The 20,610-nt window shown below is 46.5% G+C and overlaps 1 protein-coding gene across 1 annotated transcript in view; it reads right to left on the reverse strand.

Annotated features, from left to right (window-relative positions):
• Nucleotides 1-20,610, reverse strand: part of INTS3 (integrator complex subunit 3) — a 590,139-nt gene that overhangs the window by 340,484 nt on the left and 229,045 nt on the right. Inside the window, exon 6 of the mRNA XM_085639326.1 lies at nt 10,632-10,698. Coding sequence (XP_085495452.1) covers nt 10,632-10,698 — 67 coding nt within the window. The remainder of the gene's footprint in view (nt 1-10,631; nt 10,699-20,610) is intronic.

A 20,610-nucleotide genomic window follows, 5' to 3' on the forward strand; every position in this document is an offset into this window, starting at 1 on the left:
CGTCAACAGACACACTGGAGCACGGGGCCAACCGTCAACAGACACACTGGCGCACGGGGCCAACCGTCAACAGACACACTGGCGCACGGGGCCAACCGTCAACAGACACACTGGCGCACGGGGCCAACCGTCAACAGACACACTGGAGCACGGGTCCAACCGTCAACAGACACACTGGAGCACGGGGCCAACCGTCAACAGACACACAGGAGCACGAGGCCAACCGTCAACAGACACACAGGAGCACGGGGCCAACCGTCAACAGACACACAGGAGCACGGGGCCAACCGTCAACAGACACACAGGAGCATGGGGCCAACCGTCAACAGACACACTGGAGCACCAAGCCAACCACCAACAGATACACTGGAGCACCGGAACAACCATCAACAGACACACTGGAGCACCGAAACAACCATCAACAGACACACTGGAGGACTGGGCCAACCATCAACAGACACACTGGAACACCGGGCCAACCATCAACAGACACACTGGAACACCGGGCCAACCACCAACAGACACACTGGAGCACCGGGTCAACCATCAGACACACTGGAGCACCGGGTGAACCATCAGACAAACTGGAGCACTGGGCCAACCATCAACAGACACACTGGAGCACCAAGTCAACCACCAACAGACACACTGGAACACCGGGCCAACCGTCAACAGACACTTTGGAACACCGGGCAACCGTCAACAGACACACTGGAGCACAGGGCCAACCACCAACAGACACACTGGAGCACCGGACAACCATCAACAGACACACTGGAGGACTGGGCCAACCGTCAACCGACACTTTGGAACACCGGGCCAACCGTCAGACACACTGGAGCACAGGGCCAACCACCAACAGACACACTGGAGCACCGGAACAACCATCAACAGACACACTGGAGGACTGGGCCAACCATCAACAGACACACTGGAACACCGGGCCAACCACCAACAGACAATCTGGAGCACCGAGCCAACCACCAAACTACACACTGGAGCACCGGAACAACCAGCAGACACACTGGAGCACTGGGCCAACCATCAACAGACACACTGGAGCACAGGGCCAACCACCAACAGACACACTGGAACACCGGGCCAACCGTCAACAGACACACTGGAACACCGGGCCAACCGTCAACAGACACTTTGGAACACCGGGCCAACCGTCAACAGACACACTGGAACACCAGGCCAACCACCAACAGACACACTGAAGCACTGGGCCAACCATCAACAGACACACTGGAACACCCGGCCAACCACCAACAGACAAACTGAAACACCAGGCTAACCATCAACAGACACACTGGAGCACTGGGCCAACCGTAAAAACACACACTGGAATACTGGGCCAACGTCAACACACACACTGGAGCACTGGGCCAACCGTAAACACACACACTGGAATACTGGGCCAACGTCAACACACACTGGAGCCTGGGCCAACCATAAACAGACACACTGGAGACCTTATGCAACCTAGGATCCCAACTCCCACATGACTGCTTTGCAAGTTTTGATGACATGGTGAGACTGTCAAAAGAGCCACCATGCATCTTGTAGAGTGAGCCACAGAGAGTATATCAGAAGCAGTTGTTCAATGCCTTGTGGTACCTTAATATACTACAGATAATTCTCCAACTTTAGCGAGATCATGAGCTGAAATCATTTTGCAGGCAGGAAGCGAGGTCTAGCATCTATGAATGGTTTTGTACAACTGAAATGCAAACGCCACCCACTTAATCAGCATCTCAAGTATGCAAACCCTTCTCAGCATTGGCTGGAGATCTGGAAATCAAATGATAAGACACTAACTTTAAAGCCAGGAACTATTTTCAGTCAGTTTGTGTATTTACAGGAACACACAGAATTTGTTTTCATTCCACGTTACGCCCTACAAGATAACCTGGTACCTACTCCCCTCATCATGATACAAGCAACAATATAACATGATACAAACGGACCCTACTACAAACTGCAATTCTCTCAATTCCACACTTTTCCTCCAACATGCACACAACTCTTCCACAATAGAATCACAGCCCACTAAATTACCACTCACCCATAATCCCCGTTACATGACATGACTGATACAGACGATGTCTAAGAACATTTTATCTCCTTGAAAACGAGTCGATGGTTCGACAATTGACAGAAACGGTGGCACAACAGCCTGCACCATCACAAGGGAATTTTAAATCATTTGCGCATGTGCATAAAAAGACTCCCAGACTCTGGCGGTACTAGAACCAAAGTTGGACCTACAAGCTTTGTTGGTGGCATTGTTCTTGTAAGGTTTTCAAGAAAGTCAGAATTACTAGTGTATGTTTCTGACATGGTACGCCAATAAAATAAAACATAAAATAACAATATGGGACTAAGATGCCTAAAGGCAAACTTTAAAGAAAAAAAGTAATTGCAATTTAAAAGGTCATTATAATCACTGCAATCTCAAAGTCCATTAAATTTTAATGACCATGTTGTATTGAAAGGGTCTTCCTGCTTCTTTTTTGCAAGGAGACTTTACACTCAAATGGTGCTGAATGCTTTGTAGGCTGCACAAAAGACTAGCCCAAGAAACGTTTCATCCACTCGGGAATAGGGGCATCACCATCATAGGACAATTTCCCTCCGCAGCACTATGATACCTCAAACTGACAAGTTTAAGACACTTCAATCCGTACTACAAATGATGCCCCACAATGATCACCACAAAACAAATTATGGAGTCTTTGTACGGACAAACATATTTATTGTGCATTTTATATGCCAACCATTCAGAAAAATCTTTTAAAAAAAATATTTTATTTTTAAACCAGCAGAAATGTGAGTCTGTAATTCAAAGAATCCCACAACTGATCTTCATACTTAGGAACTTTGACCCTAAGAATATATACCACTTCACATTACAGTATATACGCGAGTCCTAAGATCTTTGGGACTTTCAATAGATTGAAGACATTTCTTGCTTCCGATTCAGATCAGAACGAGTTCCTCCACAACCACCTAAGATATATGTCCTCTTCTTATGGAATACTGAAAGGACAGTAGTACTTTTGGTGACTGCAATGGGCCTCTCAGACAAAAGAAGAGTATTTGGACAATATTCTGAGCGCTAGGTAGTTAGCAAAGAGGTAGAACACGAGCAGAGGGTTGCAATATTTGCAGCACAGTCTGACAAATTGGCTCCAATTAGCTTTATTCCGCCACTCAATCTTAACATCTTGCTTAATCATTCAAAGTGTTTTTGAAAAGACCTTGTTTAGGCCTAGTTTTAGGAGTTCCCTGAACACGGTTTACTCCAGTAGTGCTCAGAAGAATGGGATGATTGAATCCAATAACATTTAAATGCCCCTACATGCTTTCCTTATCCAATACGCAGGACACAAGTCTGAATTATTTTTGAGCAAAGGACCCAGAGAAAAATTAGGCAAACATTCTGGTCCCTGATTTCAGAATGCGTTAATAAAAGTACTGGGGCTCTCGGAGTTTAATCCTTCGCTGGACCCTATGCCAATTGAGTTCTGCAACATACAATTAATATCTTGATTTAGGTTGCCCACAGAACTCACAGGAAGGAAAGTATTGTCGTATTGCTCTGCGCCTATAGATTTGTGGCCCCTGCTGATGGGCGTGCGCTGGACCGCTCACGCATTACTCGGCCCCCTCTGCGGTGCCCCGGCACTGGTCATCGTGTAGCACTGTTGCATCTCGACGATCGTTGTGCCTGCTTGGAGGCTACATACTGTTGACCTAGGGTGGAGAAGACGCGGAGATACTGGAGGTGATATTGGGCACGCGTATGCCGGCAGCGCTCCCCTGGGAGCAGATGAAGAATCACATTTGCACTTCTAAGAACCCAACTGAGGTGCTACATCCTCGATGTAGCACAACGCGGTGAGTGGCTGCCCATCACCTACTTGTTGACCCCAGTATATACTCGGCCATAGCGTGCCATACTAGCACCACGGCGTGTCACACCAGCTCTTTAATATCTCACCAACCTCTATACACGGACAGCAAACTGTCTTGTCCTGGTACCAGCCTCATTACATGAACACCCTCAGATCGATGTCACGTGGTGGATGTATTACATCGAGCATGACTGGCACACCGGCTCCACCCCCACAAACCAGGGCTACGGTAGACAAAATGGCAGATGCAGAATCTCCGGATATCATGACCAGCAAGCTGGATGCGGTCCTGGCGGTAGTGGAAAAACTGGGGGAGACCTTAAACCACACCGAACTGCTCGGGAAAGCACCTTCACGTAGACCATAGCAAACTAACGGACCGCACTAATGCACTTGAAACCACAGCGGCGGAAATGACCCCTCAGGTGGCAGCAGCAGGCAAGCATATACAACAACTCCTTAACAGAGTGGAATTCCTCGAGGACAGGGCAGAAGATACGGAATGCTGGGCCCGACGCAACAACGTACAAGTGGTGGGTCTGCCGGAGGGAAGAAACCCTGTCGCCTATGTAGAAACATGGCTCCGCGCCCTCCTGCCAGAGGAAGCCCTCTCTCCGCATTTTGTAGTAGAGAGAGCACATCGGGTACCAGGCAGACCCCTGCTACCGGGGTCCAATCCCAGACCGCTCTTGATTCGTCTGTTGAATTATAGAGACAGGGACACAATATTGCAGGAAACCAGGAAATTACACGAGGTCCAAGTGGACAATCATAAGATCATGTTCTTCCCTGACTATACGCTACAAGTACAAAAACAGAAATACTCTTACATGGCGGTGAAGAGATACCTAAGACAGAACAATTTCAAGTATTCCCTATTGTTTCCGGCACGAGTAGTGGCCAATAGTAAAACACACTTTTTCACCACATCCGAAGAGGCTGAGGACTGGCTCGATACGTACTCTCCTTCAGGAACTGGAACTCAACCTGTTCATGCAAAAGACAAAGCCACCGGCGAAGCTTCCCACCGTCGCCGCACCGGGGGGGGAAAAAATTGAAACAACTTCAACTCTCTCAAAAGACAGGACCGGACCCAGACCAAGTACTGCAGGGCCAACGAGGAGCTCTTCAAGCTGTGGCATGTATCAGCGGGTCGCAAACGGAGGAATGCGCATCCACCTCCAGCCAGCAAGATCGGACCAGCGATGCAGACGACATCTCGGATGACCTTCCAACCACACAAGACTCATGTGAACTGCCAATTGTCACCCCTCAAACCTCTGACACTGCTTGAAATATGTTGCTGTGCCCTTCCACTCAATATCATCAATGCCTCATGATTGTACACGCAAGTATATGGTTGAAAATTATGTACTATTGTGTAGTTTTAGGCATGTAGGAAACTTAAAATTGAATGTCCCACTTTTACGTTGCAGACTGCGATAAGAGACTTGCGTCCCTTAGCGAGACATCGTTTAGGATCTGCCACGTAATATCTCCTGCCTTCCTCTGGAGGAAGCCACACGTTAATCCTTGAGGGCTCAGCACCGACGGATTCATGACTGGCTGACAGCCGAGGGGCCCCGGGGAGACTCTTCTCTTCCCTAGACATTCATAGATTGTAGCGTGCAGCACACCCCCCCCAGACATAGATTGAACATTGCTTATGTGTATGGTTTGGATGATTGCGTGTTGCACACCCGCCCTTTTGGTATTCACTTCAAGTTTGGGCGGTTGCCTGTTGTATATTCGCCCTTCTGGTATTTTTTATTGCAAATTGTTTTATTATTTATCATGCCATCGCTTATGTACTGAGGTATGACAATCGTGATATTGGCCCGCGCAGGGAGGTACACTCTAAAATTGCCTTTGTGCACATTGCACTGATTCCTTCCACCCCCTGGCCTGGCAGGGCCACCTGCGCTACTAGCATCCAAACATTATGGCACCTATCAGGATAGGGACCTGGAATGTGAGGGGCATCCATAGTCCGTCACGTCAATATCTCATTTATTCATATTTGAAACGCCACCACATACAAATAGCACTCCTCCAAGAGACACTTGCACAAGCCAGAAGTGACACGATTACATTGGCGCTGGAGGAGTCAATTACACGCAACGGATTGTTCGGTGTACGCGCGTGGGGTTTTAGTGTGGGTAAGACCAGGGTGGCAGACTCCTTCATAGACACAGAGGTTAGGTATGTCATAGTTAAGGGTGTCTTGGACGGTAGGCCGAACATACTTGCATCGCTGTATGCACCCAACACTGTACAGACAGCCTTTTTGGAACTGATCTCTCACAAGCTGGCCGAGTGGCATGATGTTCCCATGGTATTAGGCGGCGACTATAATAGTGTACTGGCCATTACGCTAGATGGCTCCTTTCCTCCCCTGCCTGGCATGGCCACACACACTGCCGCGAAAGCACTAAATCATTGGGCTGCGCAATGGCACTTATCTGACGCTTGGCGTCACAGAAACCCGCAGGATAGTGTATTCCTATTATTCAGGGGCGCACGGCCTTCATGTACGCTTAGACCGCTTTATGGTGTCGAATGATCTTCTACCATATATCGCCGGGTCATATTATATGGGGCGGACGCACTCAGATCATAACCCACACGTGGTGAAGTTGCAGTGGGAGGACGTAGTACCGCCAATCCCTGTGTGGCGTCTCCAACTGGATGTCCTGCTCGATGCACCGTTCCGGGACTTATTAGCTACCACCGTAGCACAATACTTATGAACATGCGGGCACAGCTTCGTTGCCACTGTTGGAGTGAGACGCTCTCAAGGTAGTCGTGAGGGGGCACTGTTTGGGTGCACAGGCGGGTATACGAGTACAGCTGGAAAAGTAACTCACCACTTTAGAAAGAAAGCTGGCGTCTAGCGAGCAAGAAGCAACTGAGGGATCCCGAAGACAACTTGACTGCCACAGGGAGGAGCACACACGGTTTTTAGAGTGGTTGCGATGTCTTAATTATGCCGTACGTTCGGCGCAGACGCACCACATGGGGGACAAAGCAGGGAAACTGCTCACTTGGCCCATACGTCAAGACAAGTCATCGACCCCTGTCGCATCTGTACACATGGCAAATGGGGGCATAGCGTACACACAGCGGCACATACATGGTGAGTTTGTGGCTCATTACCGGGACTTGGACAAATCTTGCACACAGGCTACAACCCTGGAGCTACAGCTCTATCTTGAGGGGATAGACCTACCGCAAACTTCCCGCACACAAAGAGTGGAACTGAATGATCCTCTCCTTTCGGAGGAAGTTCGGGACTGCATATTCTCGCTGTCCAACGGGAAGTCGCCAGAACCGGATGGACTGCCGACTGAATTTTACAAGGCTTATGCGCATATATTAGTACCACAGCTTCTGAAAGTGTATGAGACCGCGATAGATGACTCCACACTTACCGGAGCACAAAACAAAGCCCTGCTGGTGTCCCTCAAACCTGTAAAGAACCCTGAATCTCTGGGTTCCTATCGCCCACTGGCACTTTTTAACACGGATTACAAGATTTTTGCATCACTACTTGCTAAGCGTCTTTCGCCCTTACTGAAAACACTGGTGCACCACGACCACAACGGTTTTGTCCCTGCCAGGAGTACTTCAATCAACATTCGCAGGTTCTTCCAGGTACAGCAGTACGCGTTACATAGATGGCCCCGCTCTGGTTGCCTGGTATTGGACCTGGAGAAGGCCTTTCATTCTCTGGAATGGCCCTATCTGGCGGCGGTACTGAATAAATACGAGCTAGGTGATCACTACTTGAGCATGGTTCAACTGCTATACCAGCAACCCACTGTTCGGGTCCGAACCGGTAGGCTCGTATCGGACTCCATTAGAGTGAGGCGAGGGTCACGCCAGGGATGCCCACTGTCCCCGCTGCTCTTTTCACTAGCCATGGAGCCACTGGCGATGTTGCTTCGCAGTGGTAGTGAGGCGTGGGGAATCCAGTTGAGGGATGGGATGCATGCAGTTTCTCTATATGCTGACGATTTGCTATTGTATGTGCGCGACATTATTGACATTCCCTCGTCCATAGCAGACACGTTCAGAGCCTTTGAAGAGATGTCGGGTCTCCGGGTTAACTGGGCTAAGTCGGGGGTTTATCACTTTAGTGTAGACAGGGTTGAAAGGGATGTGCTCCTTAATGGCTCGCTTCTTTCATGGTACCCCACCACCTTTCGCTATCTTGGTGTCTTCATATATCAGACGCCTGATGATTTGCTGGAGGGCAATTTGACGAGAGCGATTTCGGCTGTTAGGGCCCAAGTACAATTTTGGAAATCACTCCCACTGAATGTTATGAGCCGCATTTCCCTGCAGAAGATGATTGTCCTTCCCAAACTATTGTATTACTTCTCGAATCTCCCGATCTATATCACAACTAAGGTCTTCCGAGAGCTGGAGTGTCTGTTCCGAGACTTAATATGGAACAAAGGCAGCCCGAGTTGCACTGTGGAAATTATATGCCCCTACCAGTCAGGGAGGGTTGGGGTCCCAAACATGGAGCTGTACTATATAGCGGCCCAGCTACAATGGGTGACGAAGTGGCTCAGTGGCAAGAGCTTGGAAGACACGGTGACCTTGCAACAGCCATGGACCGGATCCCAAATCTATACTTTATTCCACCCCGCTGCCAAGCCCCCACGGCCATCCCAATTACACTTAGGACTGGCGCACAAGTGCTACAGGAGGAACGAAGGAGACGGGGAGTATGATGATGCCCAGCCTGTCGATATGTAACTTGTACACTAGGGATCCCGAGCTATAAGAGGTGTGGTATTTGTAGTTAGCAGCTCAAACCATTGTGAAACCCACATATAGCCCAAGCCCGCTATGGGAGATTCCCCTGGCCCTTGACCATTCACCTATAAGGAAGTGACTTAACATTCACATGGGTCTAAGTCCCACCTTGGCGAGCCACCATATTGTCATGTGCAGGATGCACATTTCCATACCCAGTCATGCTATGTTTATTCTATTTGTTCTTTCTCGATGGCAGTTTCTTTATTATGTTGTTAGACTTTTGCAGATCAGCTAATATATGTCTTATTGGCACATTCCTTTATCCTCTTCTTCTTTGCACAACCCCCTCACTGAAGTGCTGAAACGACGATGCATTTATATATCTCCTGTGTACGCTAATGCCATGTGCGTCAGGCACCAATAGATTGGTTGAAACTAGATATGTTAGCATATGGCACAGGCAATATTGTATGAGGATTGGGAAATGCAGTGCAGCAGAGCGAACAGGGAGTAGCACACAACGAATTTACCAGTAAATGCCTTCTGGAGAAACATGTATGCATCACTTTGTATTGTAATTCCACTTCTGTAACACATTGTTGATATACACAGTGTTCTTATTGTGTTGCTTTGTATATGTCTGGATAATGTCTCAGATACTCCTGAAACCGTTATGCAATATAAGAAAAGAAAAAATAAGAAAAGACCAATTAAGATATTTAAACAAAAAATGAATATTTTGATTTAGCAAACGAATGCCCAGTATGGTTTTTTGTTTATCCGGCCTATGCACTCTGATGATAAATATCTAGGATAGAGCAGTGTAGATCATAATGAAATAATCTATGAATGCTGTCCCCATGGTCTGACTAACCGCAATTGGTCACTTACTTAAAGGACTGGTAGGATCTTATGAATGACACATTGAGAGTTAGAAGTTGGTTGCTTTGATCACTCAGTTAATTTATATGATGCTCTAGAAGTATGTTACTGGGGATAGCCCCATGAGATTTCTTAATTTCTGCATCAGGGCGGGGGCTAACCCCAAGGATAAAGACAATACTTAAGAGTGTTGTTTTCTCTTCTGCACCAGAGTGAAAAAGGATTTGGGTCTGCACAGGCAGAGCAAACTGTCCCTCACCCAGAGGTGGATTTGGTCTAGGTTGTGAGCCCACAGTCCAACATGTCTTTAATGTGACAAGCCTAAAACACTCTTAACTCACAGTACAGGGAAACTTACAATAGTCATTCTAAAATACTTGTAAAAAAGTGCAAGGAAGCCCAAAACACAACTGAAAAAGTTTTTATTAGTACAGCTCTGTAACATAACCCCTGAAAAGTACCACAGATGTGCCTTCATCTAAACCTCTTAAAATGTTCTAAGCTTGTGGTAGCAACAAGACTCCTAAAGCGAACCTACACAATATGCACAAATTCCATGGCATTAAAACTGAAGGTACCATGCTAAATATACACGGTGTGCCAACTTCGCAGCACCAACGAAAAATACTTCAATTTAACATAATGATATACATGGCATGCTCCAACATGAGAAGCCAAAGATTTCAAAGTTACTGCAACAAACGTTGTACAAATAAATTACAAAGTGAATCTAGAAAATGGATTGTTATGCTGGATTGCATTAACTTTGTGAACCCTGCTGTGGGGTGTTGAAGCACTTATTAAGAGGAGCAGCAAGCTACACCATGTGAGTGTGTGCATGGCAGTGTGTTGTCTTTGCTTGGTCCCTATGTAGGATGTGTTCCTATGTAGTCTGATGACCACAGATGTGCTACTGTTGGGTGCAGCATTTAGCAGAGTGATAGATGGTGAAGTGAGAGATAGGATGAACACATGCAGCAAGTAACAGAATGAATCACAACAAATTAAGACAATGCTTTGTAAAACTTATATGACAAGTTACACTAAAGGGAAACTTACTTTTGCTCAGTTAGGATATCTAGCACACTTTCTGCGAGCCAAAGATTCTTCGCAGTCACATCCCCACCTAGAAAGGAATAGCAGACAAGGAAGAAAGGTGAGGATGGAGAGAGTGAGATGAAGAGCTAGGAAACTTAGCTACCACTTGTAATGGATCATCTGCATGAGAAGGACATTTATTAAAACAATTATGAAAAACGTGCAGATGAAGTGCAACTAATCTCCTCATTACTAACTCTTTTTCAATTGTATGGGTGTCTCATGTCCACTCTTAGTGGAATACTTTTATGGCTTTACAATAGCTTTTAAGATACTCTAAGCAATATTATTCAGCATTTTAACAACAAAAAGACTGCTAGTTCTTCCTCTCAGAAGGGGTGTGAATGGTGAGGGATACAGTAAGAGAAAGACAGCTACAAAAAGAGAGAGAAAGAGGCGACAAAAACAGAGAAAAAAGGAAGTTAAGAAAAGAGGGGATAAGAGGAGAGTAACAATATGGAAAGAAGGGGTCAAGGGGAGGGAAAAACTGCTCATGAAAAAAAGAGGAGAGAGAGTGAGAGAAAGTCAGTTTAAAACTGCTAATCCCAAATGATACCGGGGTATTTTTTTTTAGGCGTTAGACAACTTATACGTTTCCCAGAATACCACACTGACAAAAGATGCCAAAGTGATAGGATAGCAAAGTGGAAAAAGTAAGGAAAACATGGAGAATAGTGCCTCCAGAACAATTAATGCTCAGACATTACAACGGGAACCCCATAACTTTGCTGACCGACCAGATACAACTACTCAAACTTCCCAAGACTCATCCCACATCACCCTCAAGGTTAACCCCTTCGATGCTCATGACGGAGCGGTTCCGTCATGAGCATCGGTTGGGCTGTGCTCATGACGGAACCGCTCCGTCATGAGCACAGCCCCTGGGGGAAGCGCTGGCGCTCCCCCCCTGGGGCATCGATCGTGCCCCCACAGAGGGGGATGGCAGCGGAAGAGTTTCCGCTGCCCCCCCTGAGCCCCCCCACGCTTCCTGATGACGTCAGCGCGCACAGACGTTATCAGGAAGCGTTGGACGCGCTGGAATTCATTTCTTCCAGCGCGTCCAACGGAGAGGGTGAGTGTTTGGCTCCGGTGTGGCGGAGGGGGGCGGAATTCGGAGGCCTTGAGGCATCGGGGGAGAGGAAAGAGTATTTCCTCTCCCCGGATGTCTCAATGCTGGGCATTCCTGTCCCACGATCGCGCACAGCGTCGCGATCGTGGAGCAGGGATGCCCCACTAGACACCAGGGATGTCTTTTTATTCAGTTCGGAAGCGATCCCTTGGGCAAGGGTCGCTTCCTAGGGGGCATAATTTATGCGAAGACTTTTCTGCCCCCCCCGGGGGCAGATCGGTCGACTTTCGGTCCGTTTCTGCCCCCAGGGGGGGCAGAAAAGCCCACTAGACACCAGGGATGTCTTTTTATTCAGTTCGGAAGCGACCCCTTGGGCAAGGGTCGCTTCCTAGGGGGCATAATTTATGCTAAGACTTTTCTGCCCCCCCTGGGGGCAGATCGGTCGGCTTTCGGTCTGTTTCTGCCCCGGGGGGGGCAGAAAAGCCCACTAGACACCAGGGATGTCTTGTTATTCATTTAGGGAGCGACCCCTTGGGCAAGGGTCGCTTCCTTGGGGGCATAATTTTCTGGAAGACTTTTCTGTCCCCCCTGGGGGCAGATCGGTCAACTTTCGGTCCGTTTCTGGCCCCATGATGGCAGAAAAGCCCACTAGACACCAGGGAATTAGTGTAAATAAAAATGGAAGTGACCCCTTTGGCAAGTGTCGCTTCCAGGGTGCAATTTTTATAATATGTATTTGGCCCACCCGCCCCGGGACAGAGTAGCCTTTTTTTCCCCTGCTGTTTTCTGCCCCACCTGGCACACAACCCGATTGACCATTTGGATAGTAACATGGCATGTTATAATGTTTATGGTTATATTTTTTGTGAATTGCAATAGTAATTTTTTTTTTTAACTTTTTTGTTCTAGGTGAAGGCTTTTGCTCTTTTCATTTTGCCGTGTTGTTACTGGTGGTTCTGCTGTTTGTGTAGTTTGGTAAGAGACTTTTTTTTGTACAATGTAAATGTGTTTGATTTCTCTGCATGAATTTTTTTTGCAAATGGTGTAATAATAGCAGTATGTTTGTTTTTTGAGTGTCAAAAACTTTTTGCATTGGTGCTCGATGTGTATTTTGTTGTCTAGTGAGTAATTATTTTTTTTTCCTTCTTTCTAGTTGGATATCGTTGGTTTTTGCTGGGTCACTGCAGAGTTGGTTTCTGGTGAGTGCAGCTGTCTCTTGTAATTGAATTGTATAGTTTTTGAGTACATTGATCTTTGTGATAAAGGTACACATTTCTTTACTTACTTGGTTTGCACATTGTTGGTTGTTGTTGACTTGTTTGTGCAGTCTTCTATCTTAGTAAGTATAATGGCTAGCCGCAGGATTACTGCTCAGCAGGTTGTTGGTTTGCTGTTTGAGTTTTCCTCTGACCATGGTTCAGAGACTGACTCTGCATCTGAGGGAGAGGAGGCAGGGGACGATTCTGGCAGTGAGTTTTCTCTCCGTATGGAGTCATCGGATGATGAAGATACTCTTAGTGCGGATGAAGTGCCTGTGTTAGAGGAGGAGACTGATGTGCCGATAGTGCGGCAAGAGGCATCTGGGCTGCAGCCTGGGGCTGCAAGGCTTCCCGTTGGTGTAGTGCGGCAAGAGGCATCTGGGCTGCAGGCTGGGGCTGCAAGGCTTCCCTTTGAAAGTGATGACCTCTGGGTTGCCCCTGGCATGGTGCAGCCGGCATTGCCAGAGTTTACTGGTGTTCCAGGGTCTAGAGTGAATACTGAAAACTTTTTGCCGGTAAATTTTTTTCAGTTGTTTATGGACGATGTGTTTTTGGCAGAGATTGTTGAGCAGGCTAATTTGTATGCCGAACAGTTTTTGAGGGACAACAGTGCCAGTCTTAAGCCATACTCTAGAGCTACCCGGTGGACTCCCACAAATGTTGAAGAGATGAAGAAGTTCTTGGGTTTAACTTTTAAGATGGGCTTGCTAAGGAAGCCATCAATGTCTTCATATTGGTCTAGCAGTCCCTTGATGGCAACGTCTATTTCTCCGGCAGTCATGAGTCGTGACAGGTTTTTGCTTCTACTTCGGATGATGCATTTTGTTGATAATGGTTTAGCGTTGCCACGAGGTCACCCTGAGTGTGACCGTCTTTTTAAGATTAGGCCTGTCCTTGATCACTTTGTTGATCGATTTTCTGAGATTTATGCCCCTGGGAAAGAAATTGCAGTGGATGAGTCTTTGGTGTTGTTCAAGGGCCGCTTGGTTTTTAGGCAATACATTCCTAGTAAGAGGGCACGCTATGGAATAAAGCTGTATATGCTGTGTGACAGTAGGACTGGATATGTCTCTAATTTCAGGGTGTACACCGGTAAGGAATCTAGGATTAACCTCCCTGGTTGTCCGTCAACTTTTGGAGTGACTGAGAAAATTGTTTGGGAACTTGGTAGAGGATTTTTTAACAAAGGCCACCATTTAGATGTAGATAACTTCTACACTGGTGTGCGGTTGTTCAGGGAATTGGCCAAAGTGGACACTGTTGCTTGTGGCACAATCCGCTCTAACCGTAAAGGTTTCCCGAAAGAACTTGTTTGTCAAAAGCTTGTGCGGGGACAGTGCAGTGCGTTGCGTTGCCAGGAGCTTCTTGCTGTGTAGTTTTCAGACAGGAGAGATGTCTACATGCTGACTACCATCCATGATGAAAGCACTGCACCTGTGACCGTTTGGGGTCAGGTCGCTGAAGCGCGCAAACCTGTGTGCATTTTAGACTATAATAGGCACATGGGTGGTGTTGACAGAGTAGATCAGAGGTTGGAACCTTACGCTGCTCTTCGTAAGGCTTACATTTGGTACAAGAAGTTGGCTATCCATCTTTTCCACTTGGCAATGTTTAATGCTTTTGTTGTGTTCCAGGATTTTTGCCCTGAGTCAAAGATGACTTTTGCTAAGTTTCAGGAGTCTGTAATAGGCAGACTTGTTGTAGTGGAACAGGCAAGTGTTCCTAGAGTTGGAATGGTGGAGGATGTTGCTAGATTGAAAGATCGCCACTTTCCAGATCACATTCCTCCCACACCCTCAAAAGATTTTCCCAGTAGGAGATGTAGAGTCTGTTGGCGAAGAGGTACGCGGAAGGAGAGTCGTATGTACTGCCCCGACTGTCCTTCTCATCCTGCACTGTGTGTCCCTGCTTGTTTTAAAGCGTACCACACGCGAAATAATTTTTGGGAGCATTCATGAGTGGTAAAGTGAACTGCCTGGTCTGTATTCTTTGGATAATTTGATTCTGTTTCAAGGTTGGTGTTAGTGCAATGTATTTAGTTGCTGATTTTCTGTTAGAAGATTTGTATCTATTTGCGATTTGTTTGTGTTTTTATTTTTTTCTAAAAAAAAAATCCTAAATGTGATGGCGGTGTGTGTAGGCTTGCGCTTGGCTGTTGGTGTGTGTGGACTGGCACTTGGTTGGTGGTGTGCGTGGAATGGTGCTTGGCTGGCGGTGTGGGTGGACTGGCGGTGTGCGTGGACTGGCGGTGTGCATGGATGGACTGGTGCGTGGCTGGTGGTGTGCGTGGACTGGAGCTTGGCTGGTGGTGTGCGTGGAATGGTGCTTGGCTGGCGGTGTGCGTGGAATGGTGCTTGGCTGGCGGTGTGGGTGGACTGGCGGTGTGCGTGGACTGGCGGTGTGCGTGGACTGGCGGTGTGCGTGGACTGGCGGTGTGCGTGGACTGGTGCGTGGCTGGTGGTGTGCGTGGACTGGAGCTTGGCTGGCGGTGTGCGTGGAATGGTGCTTGGCTGGCGGTGTGCGTGGAATGGTACTTGGCTGGCGGTGTGCGTGGACTGGTGGTGTGTGCGGACTGGTGCTTGGCTGGCGGTGTCCATGGACTGGAGCTTGGCTGGCGGTGTGCGTGGATTGGCGATTGGCTGCCGGTGTGCCTGGACTGGCGATTGGCTGCCGGTGTGCCTGGACTGGCGATTGGCTGCCGGTGTGCCTGGACTGGCGCTTGGCTAGCGGTGTGCCTGGACTGGCGCTTGGCTAGCGGTGTGCCTGGACTGGTGTTTGGCTAGCGGTGTGCGTGGACTGGCGCTCTGCTAGCAGTGTGTGTGGACTGGTGCTCGGCTGGCTGTGTGTGAGTAGTGACTTTCTGCTGGTCACTACACACACTGCTAGCTGAGTGCCACTCCACGCAATCCATCAGCCTGTGTAGTTGCTGTGTCTGGATTGTGGGCGTGTGAAAGTGACGGGCCCTTGAATGGCGCTGTGTGCTGGTGTGAGTTTTGTTATGTGATCGGCTGGCGGTGTGAATGGTAATTTTATGTCTCACACGTATGAAAGGTGTATGAATGGCCTGTAAAGAGGTTGGTGCCTTGTCGTGGCTTTACAGCTCACGAGCTGTGAGTCAATGGTTCAGTTTCTCGCCCTTTCAATTATTACCAGTGCATTTCATTTTTGTGAAATCACTTGCTAATACAATTGTATCTACTGAACCATCACTCACCCTCGTGCCAAATCCAACCAGTATGTGTGTGTGCTTGCGGGTTAGATGGCTGTGCAGTAATATTTGTCTTTCTGAAGCAGGGTGTACCTTGTCCCTTTTTGGTGAATTTTGTAATGTGGTGCTTTTGTACCTGGTGGTACGAATGGTCTTGTTTGTATCACGTATGAAAGGTGTGTGAATGGCCTGTAAAGTGGTTGGTGCCTTGACGTGGCTTTACAGCTCACGAGCTGCGAGTCATTGGTTTGGTTTTTTGTGAATTTAATTGACAGTGCATTTCATTTTTGTGAAATCTCTAGTTAATAAAATTTAATACACTGAACCATGACTCGCCCTCGTGACAAATCCAACCAGTATGTGTGTGTGTTTGAGGAATAGATGGTTGTGCAGGAATCTTTGTCTTTAGTTTCTCTGCCAAGGTACACTTTCCATGTAAGAATAACCCACCAACTGTAGATATTGTCGAAAACCCATGGGAGTTCATGGTGATGTCTCTCTTGTGAATTCAAAAAGTTTTTTTTATCCCCAATGTCCTGCAAACCTCAAAATGTCTGCCACATTTTCTTTGCAATATTATTCCAAAATTCTCACGCTGTAGGAACAATAGTTAATCTGGTTTTGCAAGGGGGGTCACTTTGGTTTTTGGCCCGGTGCTCAGCGGCCATCTAGGGAAACCTACCAAACCCACACATTTCTGAAAACTAGACACCCGGCGGCTTCCAGGGAGGTATGGCGTGCGTGGATCCCCCAACGTTTCCTTACCCAGAATCCCCTGCAAACCTCAATTTTAGCTGAAAAAAACACTTTTTTCACACATTTTGGGGTGGGAAAGTTGTGGCATCACCGGGCTCAAACAAATTTACCACCACCCAGCATTCCCCCAGGTCTCCCGGTAAAAATGGTGCCTCACTTGTGTGGGAGGCCCAAAACGTAGTGAGGCGACATCTCACTACGTTCTGGGCCCTTGCCTGCCGCGGGTACTTGGGCCTCCCACACACGTGAGGCACCATTTTTACCGGGAGACCTGGGGGAACGCTGGGTGGTGGTAAATTTGTGTGAGCCCGGTGATTCCACAACTTTCCCACACCAAAATGTGTGAAAAAAGTGATTTTTTTCAGCTAAAATTGAGGTTTGCAGGGGATTCTGGGTAAGGAAACGTTGGTGGATCCACGCAAGCCATACCTCCCTGGAAGCCGCCGGGTGTCTAGTTTTCAGAAATGCGTGGGTTTGGTAGGTTTCCCTAGGTGCCGGCAGAGCTAGGGTTCAAAAACTACAGCTCGTCACTTTGCCAAAAAAGGGTCATTTTTCACTGCAAAATTGAGGTGTGACCACGTTGTGTTTTGCGCCGTTTCCTGTCGCGGGCACTAGGCCGACCCGCACAAGTGAGGTACCATTTTTCTCGTAGGACTTTGGGGGACGCGGGGTGGGTGGAAATTTGTGGATCCACGCAGATTCCAGAACTTTCCAACACAGAAATGTGGGGAAAATGTGTTTTTTTGTCAATTTTTTACGTTTGCAAGGGATTCTGGGTAACAGACCATGGTGGGAGGCAGTCAAGTCACCCCATCCTGGATTCCCGTGGGTGTCTAGTTTTCAAAAATGTATAGGTTTGCTAGGTTTCCCTAGGTGCCGGAAGGGCTAGGGTTCAAAAACTACAGCTAGATTCTTCGCAAAAAAAGTGTAAATTTTCAGTGTGAAAATGTGGTGTGTTCACCTTAGGTTTTGAGCCACTTCCTGTCGTGGGCACTATGCCTACCCACACAAGTGAGGTACCATTTTTATCGGGAGACTTAGGGTAGTTCAGATTTGTAAAGCAACTGTTATTACCTATTGATTTTCGATGCATTTCTCCCTTCCAAATGAAAGACATTGTGTAAAAAAAAAGTCATTTTAAAAAATGACCAATAATTGTCATGCAAGTATGAGTATTCCCAATTTCGAAAATGTGCAAATATGCACTGTTTCTAAACTCTGTAATTTGTTCCCATTTCAGAAATACATAGGTGTCTTTCATACCGATTTTTCCATGTATACATTTTCCCACAATAATTGCTATATACCCGGAACAAAAAAAAAACCATTACAAAATGCTGCTCAGTTTTTTACTCTGGGTTCGTTGGGCTCTTGGTGAACCTACAAGTCCTATATATCCCCACAACCAGGAAGGTCCACCGGATGTAACGGTACATTGCTTTCAAAGAGATGTCATAATTAGAAGTTACAGGTGAAAACGTTGACTCAAAGGGCTGCTTTTTTCAACAAATTTTTAATTTTTCCTATATTTAACTGTTAGTTTCTATAAAGAAACCTTGATGGATCTACACAAATGACCCCTTACTGAATTCAGAATTTTGTCTACTTTTCAAAAATGTATAGCTTTCCAGGATCCATTATTGCTTTTCTACCCATTTCTACCATTATCTGGAAAAATGTCAAAACTGTGTAAAAAATGTTGGATTTCTGACAAAAAGCTGTCATTCCCTAAAAGCTGGAGAAATTGTGATTTCAGTCCCACAAACCCTTTTTTGATATCATTTGCAGAGAAAAACCCAGACGCTTTCATTTGCAGCCACTTTTCCCCATTTTTCACAAAAAAAAACAAAATTTTGCTGTATTTTGACTAATTTCTGGGAACCCTCTAGGAGAATCCACAAACCCTGGGTACCTTTAGAATCCCCATGATGTTGGAAGAAAAGGACGCAAATTTGGCGTGGATACCTAATGTGGTCAAAAAGTTACAGGGGCCTAAGCGCGCACTACCCCAAATAGCCCAAAAAAGGCTTAGCACAGGAGGGGAAAAGGCCTAGCAGCGAAGGGGTTAATGCTTTTCTGCTGGTATGTGAGAGAACATAAAGTTTACATAGAAGTTAATTCGCAAGCAGGTAAAAAACGGTACTTGTCAACCTAGCTCTACATTAGAAGTGACAGCAGGACCTGAACACAGACTTAGTTCTTACAACAGGCAGCTCAGGAATGGGCATATTTGCCTTCCAATATTTAATGGAGAATCTTTTTAATACATTCAAGTCACAACCATTTTACGACAATTTTCAGCACACAATGATCTCAGGGGATGTGCTCTCAATCCTGAAGGTAATTCACTATACTAGCTTGAAGCAGTCGAGTGTTGGCGGAATCCTAACTTTGTATTTTTCCGATGCCTACGCAGCTCAGAGGCGATATTCTCTGCTTCATCTACATTGACGCAGCTATCACTTGGCAGATGCGAACATGGGACTCAAAGGATAAGTTACTTACCTGTAATCCTAGTTCTCTTCCAGGGGTATACTCAAAGTCATAAGCACTGAAAAATCCCGCCCGCGTGCGGGGACCCCGGAGCAATAGCAAATAATATGCATATATATATATACACATATATATATACATATATACACATATATATATATACACACATATATATACACATATATATATACATATATACAAAAATACCCATATATATATAGATAATATGCATACATACACATATGCAGCCTGAAAACATGTTACTAGGCTCAAAACTGCCACAATTGCAATGTAAATATTTTACATTTGAAAATATAAAGAAACATAAGTCATGATATTCTTATGATACATATAAAGAAAACTGCTTTGAAACGCACAACCTTTATTTTCAAACGTTAAAAGGCAAGATCATAGAGGCAGATTAGCCTAGAGAGGCTGCATATACAAACAATTGGAAAACTGTCGCCGTGCCTTTAGGACCTCCAGGAACCCCCAGGCTCCCATCATGCATCACAGGGGACAGTTAGGTCAGTTCTTCTGGACGGCGTATAACAGTTTAATAACAGTATGGGTAACAGAGACAGATATATGGTCATGGTATTCGTCCGGGGAGGAGGGAGGGTTGCTTAGGACTTTGATGAGTATACCCCTGGAAGAGAACTAGGATTACAGGTAAGTAACTTATCCTTCTCTTCCAGGGGATACTCATCAATAGTCATAAGCACTAAATAGAGTAACAAGCCCATCCCCATACCCTGCGGACGAATACCAGCATATCAAAAACCATTTTACCAAAACATATATTACCCCTAAAAATTTTTCAAGGATGCTTGTCCAAATTGAGCATCTGCTTGAGTGTCAGAATCAAGGTAGTAATGGCGTGCTAAAGTATGAACCGAACGCCATGTGGCTGCTTTACAAATTTCCTGAATACGTACATTTTTGAGCATCGCTATCGTAGCAGCTTTGCCTCTAGTAGAATGAGCCCTCGACTTGCCCGGGAGCTGCTTATGTGCCAGTTGATAAGATAACATGATACATGACACTATCCATCTAGAAATGGACCTTTTAGACGCAGGGAAACCAGTGCTCAATCGACCATAATTCACAAACAGTTGGTCAGACTTTGGTACACTTTTTGTTTTATCTAGATAG

This window comes from Triturus cristatus, chromosome 12, assembly GCF_964204655.1.
Source record: "Triturus cristatus chromosome 12, aTriCri1.1, whole genome shotgun sequence".
Taxonomy (NCBI): Eukaryota; Metazoa; Chordata; class Amphibia; order Caudata; family Salamandridae; genus Triturus; species Triturus cristatus.